General features: G+C 55.5%; 1 protein-coding gene across 1 annotated transcript; it reads right to left on the bottom strand.

The window, feature by feature from the left end:
• Vwa1 (von Willebrand factor A domain containing 1) lies at positions 1 to 5,837 on the bottom strand. Its single transcript, XM_050130149.1, has 4 exons — positions 5,681 to 5,837; positions 3,977 to 4,534; positions 1,470 to 1,748; positions 1 to 1,389 (listed from the first exon to the last, which is right to left on the bottom strand). Exons 1-4 carry the CDS (start codon positions 5,751 to 5,753, stop codon positions 1,052 to 1,054), a joined length of 1,248 nt encoding a protein of 415 aa, XP_049986106.1. The 5' UTR covers positions 5,754 to 5,837; the 3' UTR covers positions 1 to 1,051.
• Positions 5,838 to 7,554: the final 1,717 nt, after the last annotated feature.

Below are 7,554 nucleotides of genomic sequence, written 5' to 3'. Positions count from 1 at the left end.
TCGAAAATTAAAGCATTTTAATGAGACTGCAGGCACAGTTTATAACTGTATTTTAGAGTTTGGGTAGTTAGTGGGGAAGATGAAGTAAGCTTGGGTTGGGGCAAATGATTCTGGGAAGAAGGGCTCTGCCTGCGTAGGGACTCGAGGGGAACCACCCTTAGCTTCTGTCAGAAGCCCTAGGGTGGCAGGTGAGGACAGGAGCTAGACACGTTGGGGTTAGCTGTTGCAGAGCCCTTGGAATGAACCTATCCTGGGGAATGTTGTTTGTTCCTGGCCCCTGTGAAGTTCCCTACACTAGCCTCCCTTAGAGCCTGTCATAGCAGGGGATCTCCTATTCCCACGATCCTAGATGCCAAGGCCTCATCCTTGCGAAGAAAAGATGGCATCCCAGGCACTGATAGTGGGGTCTAGCGTAAGTCCTGGGCAGGAAGGCAGGGCCAGTGTCCCTGACAGGTACTGGCCTCCAGGCTGGCAGAGGACCCTAGTGAAAACCGCTTGACAACATCATCAGCCTCCCAAGTCCCCTCCCGAACCTTCCGAAGCCTTTGGGAATCCTGCCTGCACCAGCCTCTCCTCGCTTTCTTTCCACCCACTTTCTAGGCACAAGCAGGACCTGAATGGTCCTGAGCTCTCCTCCAACCCATGTGCCGTCCTCACCACCAGAGGGCCCGGCCTCTGGCGCAGTAGGAGACCCTGTGTCCCTTCTCTCGCGCAGGCTTGTCCTAGGTCTTACGTCTTCAACCTGCCCTCTGACACTGTCCATCTCCCCGCCAAATGCCGCCGAAAGACCACTGTGTGCTCAATTCCACTGGCAACCGGAGATGATTGCCGTTGCACCTGCGGCTACCAGGGTCGCCGCAGGGTTCCCGGGAGTCAGGCGAGGACGGTACCCAGCTACCCAGCGTGACCACTAGGGAAAGGCAGGACCGGCACCCTATCTCCCCCCACCCCACCCCATCCCACCCCCGAGAAAAACCTCGGCTTCGGCAGCGGCGGCGCCTCCCTCACTGGGCTAGGGAAGAGGGACCCTCGGGTGGACGGGGCAGGCCGATCACGGCTCGGGCGGCCTGGCCTCCGGCCGCACCGACTGCCGGGCGCGGGTCCGCTCGCCCGAGGCCGTACAAGCCTTAGCGGATAGCGCCCTCTCGCGGCCAGAGCGGAAGGCGGCAGTCACAGTCACCAGGTAAACGGTGCCGGGAGTCAGGCCTTGGATGGTGGTGCTGTTGTGGCCAGCGGGCACCTCCACGCTCTGCAGGGAGCCGCATGGCAGAGGCCCGAGCTGGATATGGTAGCCGAGAGCGGAGTCCGGGCCGAGCGCGGGGGCCCAGCTTACGCGGAGGCTGCGCGGTCTGGTATGCGAGATGACGATGCGTTCCGGCCCGACCTCCTCTGCGGAGGAAGAGGGTGGTTGGTTGGAGGGGCGCCCTTCGCATGCCACCCTGCCCGCCCATGAGATCCCCCAGCTTCACCTTGCAGCGTGCGTACTCGCACATACTGGGGCCGCAGAGGGTGCACGTTGGACTCGGGCAGCAGCGCTACTTCATAATCCGTGTCTGGATTGAGGTCGGTCCAGATCCAGCTGGTGGCATTCCCTGGCAGCTGTTGGCGTCTTGCGGCTGACAGTTTGTCACTGGGCACCAGTTCCAGCACGTAATAACCAGAGTCCGCAGTCAACAGGGGCGGCCAGGACAGGCGGAAGCCATTGGACAGAATCTCTGAGGCACGAAGCTGCTGTGGCTGCATCGCATCTAAGGATGGTGTAGTGCTGGGGTCAGGGAAAGTGTCCTTCTCCTTGTCACAGAGTGGGACTCTCACTGATCCCAAGAGGACCCGAAGATTAGGGCCCTGGTAAGACTGGTGGGGCCTTTTACCAAGGAGAGGTGGGAGCCAGGTGGGTATTCACCACCCGCAGGTGCTAATGACTGTAAAACTCTAACTGGGCTTGTGGAAGGACAGTCCCCAGCTCCTGGCCACATCATAAACTTCCCTGCCTACTTGATCCTCAGACCCGACCTATACGATATAGGGGGGGCTACTCCTCACAGAAAAACAAGCTGGATGAAGGTCTTTCAAAGGTGACAAGGTCTACGGTATTATCTGAGAACACAGGACTGATGTGGGAAGTCCTTCTGTATATGTGTTGCTTTATTGGTTGATGAATAAAGCTGCTTCGGCCTATGACAGGGCAGAATATAGCCAAGTGGGAAATCTGAACAGAGATAGAGGGAGAGATAGGCAGAGTCAGGAAGACACCATGTAGCTGCCGAAGGAGACAGACACCCTGGAACCTTTACTAGTAAGCCACAGCCTTGTGGTGATACACAGGTTAATAGAAATGGGTTAATTTAAGATGTAAGAGTTAGTTAATAAGAAGCCTGAGCTAATATAGTTTCTGGTGCCCAACATTGGGCACCATTTGTAGGCAGAGACTGCTTGTTCATTTCCCAGCTGCTCAGACCCGAATAATCACACAAAAATTATATTATTTACAATATTATTTGGCCAATAGCTTGGTTGTATTCTTTGCCAGCTCTTACATCTTGAATTAACCCATATCTATTCATCTATATATTGCCATGAGGCTGCGGCCTAACATCCAGCGTCTGTCACCTTTGGCAGCTACATGATGTCTCCCCGACTCTGCCTACTCTCTTCCTATATCTATGTTCAGATTTTCTACCTGGCTTTATTCTGCCCTGCCATTGGCTGAAGCAGCTTTATTCATCAATCAGTAAAGCAACACATATACAGAAGGACATCCCACATCAGAGGACCTGTCCCCCAAGCTGAGTGCTCAGCACAAATCTGTTGTGAGTCATATTCTAAACAGCTGTGCAGGAGGGAAACAGATCAGAGCCTGCAGTCAGGAGATGTGAGACTACATGTTAGTGGCCCAGGAACAGTGGAAATGTGATAACCCCAGGAGCAGCCAGACCTAAGGTTAGAGAGAGGGTGGGACCCTTCCCCTATAAGAGAGTGGAAAGGGGGACCCAGAACGAGCTTCAGGGCTCATGACAACAAACATTGTCAGCCGTCTGACCAGTATGCCGGTAAGGCTGGGTAAACCCATCCAGATCTTGGCTTTCTTCCTTGCTGATACTGGGTGCTAAGTTTGGTCAGCTGGGCACCCACTTTCCTGTTCAGCCTCCCACTCAGATTCTGACCTCAGCTACAGGTTCCCCACCCTAATACTTATCTCTGATGTCAGCCTTTTCTCCTTCTGCCCTCTCCAGGTTCATCTGGGCCTCTTGGCCCAGGGGTTACCAGGTGATGTCCCTGGGGAAATCTCTTGAGGCAGACCTTTCACCCTTTTCCAACCCACAGATAAACCCATTCCTGTTCAGTGTAGATGATTAACCCTGGTTAACCCACAGAAAGAGACTTGGTAAGAGGGCTACCTTGGAGTGATAGCATTTTTCAGTGCCTATGACAGCTAAGCCAGCCAGCAGCCCCTTAGTCTCTGCCCCTTCTCTTTGGGAGGTCAGATGTATGAGGTCCAGAAGAAAGCCAGTGCTAAGCTCCTACAGTGTCTTCCCTGTTCTGGCTTCCCCAGCAGTTCCTACAATAAACACAAGTGAAAGAAAACCAGCAGGAGACAATCCCTGATTACTTGACTCTCCTTTCTCCGGGAATGGTGGGCCTGGCAAGCCACAGGCACATGATGTCAGAGAGATCCCTGGGGAAGCCGTGGACCTCTTATCCACACACCGCCCACCCAAAGTAACCCTCAGTTTATTGGTCTTTTACATGCCAGGGAGTCACATCTTGAAGTGGTAACTCCGACCTGCCACAGTCTCTTTATAGCCCAGGTGTCAGGGTACATGAAGGCACCCAGAAGGACTATGTTCCTGGACAGTGCAGAAAACATGTGTGTCACCTCCCCACTGCTGCATCTACAAGGGCATCCGGATCATGAGTTTCCCCTCAAGTCTGCAGCCAGCTGTCAGCCAGGGAGGCCCTGGCTCTCCCCACCTACCAGTGATGGAGCTCCGAAGTTCTGGAGCGATGATCTGAAGGTCATCCACATCCACAAAGTGTAGGTGCTTCTCAGCAGGAGCTGAGGCAGCCGCCGACAGCTCCAACAGGTTGCCCCGGCCAGTGCTGACGATGAAGACGGTGACACCCAGGTCCTTGAGATCCTGCATAGGGGGCCCTACGGGATCACTGGAGCCTCCATCGGTCACCCACACCAGGACCTTGGGAACCCCTAGCCGGGCACCTGCTGCTTCGGCAAACAGTTGCTCTTTGGCATAAGCCAGTGCCAAGCCTGTATTGGTGTCACCCATACGTTGAGACGCCACACGTACGGCATCTTGTACAGCCTGGCCTGAGCTGTACTGGTCGAAAGTAAACTCTGTGTGCGGCCGACTGCCCACATGCACCACGCTAGCACGCACAGCCCCGGGGCCAAAAGGCATTGCAGACACCAGCTGCCCCACGAATTCCCGAACTCTGGAGAATTCATAGTGTGACACGCTGGCAGAGCTGTCCAACAGGAACAACAGGTCCCCCTGGGGGGCTGATGCTGTGGCACCTGGAGGAAAAGACAAAGGGTTCAGTCTAGGTGGTAGCCGCCCCCCCCCCCCAGACAGCCCCATGCCCAGGGCAGAGCCACCTTCAAAGGCCTGAACTTTCCCTAAGCATATGATTGCCTCTGCCCAAAGATACTGGTAGTAGAACCCCCAGAATGGTGCTATAAGCCAACAATAGCTCCTGGCTGTACAATGGCTGTGTACCTAGGGCATCGTGGGCTACCCTCATGTTCCTTATGTGGGTGCTGACACTCTCTCCCCAGTAGACCCAGTGTGCAGGTGGAGCCAAGGGTTCAGGCCTAGGTCTCCTGCGGGGCCCTGAGCCACATGCATTGTGGCTATTAGGCTGTTTTCAGAAGGGCTACCTCCAGGGTGGAGTTAAACCTAGGTAGTCAGTTTCCAGGTAAAACAATGGGCTCTGAGCATACCCAGCAACAGAGACAACAAGGCAGGATGGGTGAGCAAAAGTGAAGGGATGAGGAAGATGAAACAGTGCACAGCCAATCCTTCCCACCCATCTGAAGGCCAGGTCGGAATCGTCACCCCAGTAACAGATGACACCTCCCCTCTTCTGTCCCCCATTCTGTTTCATTTGTGCCAAGAAAGCAGGATATTCCTCTCCGAAACAGCCTGAGGGACCAACCATTATCTAGTGAGCCTCCCCTTTTATCCCTTTTTCTTCCAGTCCGGTAGACACTGATCAGTACTGAAAGTGCTGATGAGACCTTCCATCCTAAGTCTCCAGCAGGCAGGGGCTCTCTGGGTTCCAGCCCTGGCTTTGGGGATTCCCCCTCCTTGTGGGGCCATTCCAATCTTCTTACCCCCTTTCTGGTGAGAAACTTTTCAAAGGTAAGGAAACTGAGGCAGGGAGTGCCTCTCAAACATCTTTCTCCACTATCCAGGCCTGAGGGGCGGGGCGGGGCGGGGCAGACCGTGGCCTCCACGCTCTGTGTCGAGCACCGGCTCAGTTGAGTCACCGAGCGCCTGGGAGCGCCCACCGCAGGTGGCTGTGGTGCTGCCATGTGCCCCACCCTCTTCCCCGGCCTTTCCGCCCACTTGTCCCGCGGCTGCACCTAGACAGTCATGACCCGCGTGGGCAGTGGCCGATGGGTTTGTCAGGAATTGGAATCCGGGTTCCACCAACTTACTGCTCTCCACGCCGCTCCGCGCCAGTGCCAGCCACAAACTCAAAGCCAGGCTGAGCGCAGTCCAGAACAGCATCGCGCATGGAGTGGCGGGCTCTTGACCGCAGCTGGCAGCTAACTTGCCCTCCTACCGCAAGCAAGGCAGGCCCACCCACCTCTTAGAAGCCACACCCACTCCCGTGGCCACACCCCTGCGTGGGAGGCGCGTGCACTTCGTCGCGCGCGCTCAAAGACCAATCTGCACGGACTGCACAGCGGTGCGTGCCCCAGCGGTCCCAGACTTGCGGTGACAAGCAACAGCCACAAAAGAACATACATGTGGGCATGCGCTAACATTCCCATCTCTCTTCTGTAGGCTGTGATAATGTGTCGTCCATATTCTTCACCTCTCCTCTCCCCTTAGAGTTCCTCACAGCTCCTGATCTGCAAAACGCCTGAAGTCAGAACCAAGAGAGTCTTAGAAGTGGGGCTATACAAAGAAGCAACCTCCCCTCAATCAACAAGGACCCAGCTGGGTGAGCAGCCGGGTTTCTCCGAAGACTGACCAGTAGAGACACTGTTTCAAGAGGATTTAAGAAGCTTCTTAAAGAATGAAAAGCCCCGCCTTGCCAGCACTCTCACCCGAATTCTTGGAGGAAAATACATAAGCCAGACAGTCAGAAGCTCTCCAGTGTGACCATAAAGCCCTATTGCTTCCCTATACACTGGCTATGCCCTAGCCAGACCCCAGCGAGACCAGAGACCCACTGATGATCCAGAGCTGGGCCCTGCAGTCAATACCAAAACTCAGCCCAAAGTGTGGTTCTCCACAGGATACTGAGCCCTTAGAGAAGGCTGCTTGCCAGCCTGGTCTACAAGAGCTAGTTCCAGACAGCAAAGACTGTTACACAGAGAAACCATGTATCAAAAAACCAGTGGGGGGGGGAGGGATAGGGGCAGGGGAGGGGGCTGCACGTCTGGTGCCCTCCTGAGACTCTTCGCTGGGGAGTAACGATAGTGTTCAGGATGGAGGCACACATGATGGGGGGGGGGTTGTCTGGCAGGATGTCCCCTCCCTTCCCACTCTCAGCAAGAGGATGCTCAGCGGGGAGGACGGGTGGGATTCAATGGTTTTCCTTCCTCCGTTTCTGGCAGGTGAGAGGCTGTGGGGGCCTTGAGGACTGTGCCTGAGTTTGGCTTTGCCTAAAAAAGGAAGCATACAGCTGAGCCTGAGCAGCTTGTTGCAGGAACAAGTAAGAGCTATGTGCGGCCGCCATCCCCCACCCGCTTGCCGGGAATCTTGGCAGTGGGTGTTGGCTTCGTTCCACAGACCTCAGGCCTCTGAATGGACCAGAAAGTGCTTGATGCTTCTGCCTGAGTCTTGAGGACGGGAGCAGTGTGTGTGGGTCTCTCAAAGAGTGTGCCTCACAGGGGCCACCAGCTAACTCCCGGCTCTCAGTACGCAAGGTTGCTGTGGAGATGGCATTGTGAACAAGCAGAGGACGTGGGGGTCGCGGGGAGGGTGTCCAGCAGAATCATTTCATCTAACCCTTACTCTGCCGGGGACCTGGATCTTAGAGGAAGCAGAGGTTCATAGCCCTCAGGCCTATAGACACACCTCAGCCTGCCCTGTTTCCATCCCTTCTGGAAAAAGTGAGCAGATCTTGGCTGTGATGCTGGCCCTTGAGGAAGCAGCTGCCCTCCTTCTTCTGGCCTCACCATCAGATGGAGAGGGCACAGGCAGCCCAGTCTCCACCCAGCCCAGTCCAGGCTGGGCTACCCGCCTGACTTGAGCTCAGACTGAATTGCTCCTGCTGCCAGATTCCTTGGGACACCCCTTCCCATCACCCCCCCACATCAGCCACCAGAAAAAGCCTGTCCTTTTATCTCACGGTGGT

The sequence above is a fragment of the Alexandromys fortis genome, unplaced genomic scaffold, assembly GCF_014885135.2.
Source record: "Alexandromys fortis isolate MF-2015 unplaced genomic scaffold, M_Fortis_MF-2015_v1.1 scaffold_330, whole genome shotgun sequence".
NCBI classification, from domain to species: domain Eukaryota; kingdom Metazoa; phylum Chordata; class Mammalia; order Rodentia; family Cricetidae; genus Alexandromys; species Alexandromys fortis.
Note: the sequence above shows the minus strand (reverse complement) of the source record. Positions and strands in the feature narration are given on the sequence as shown.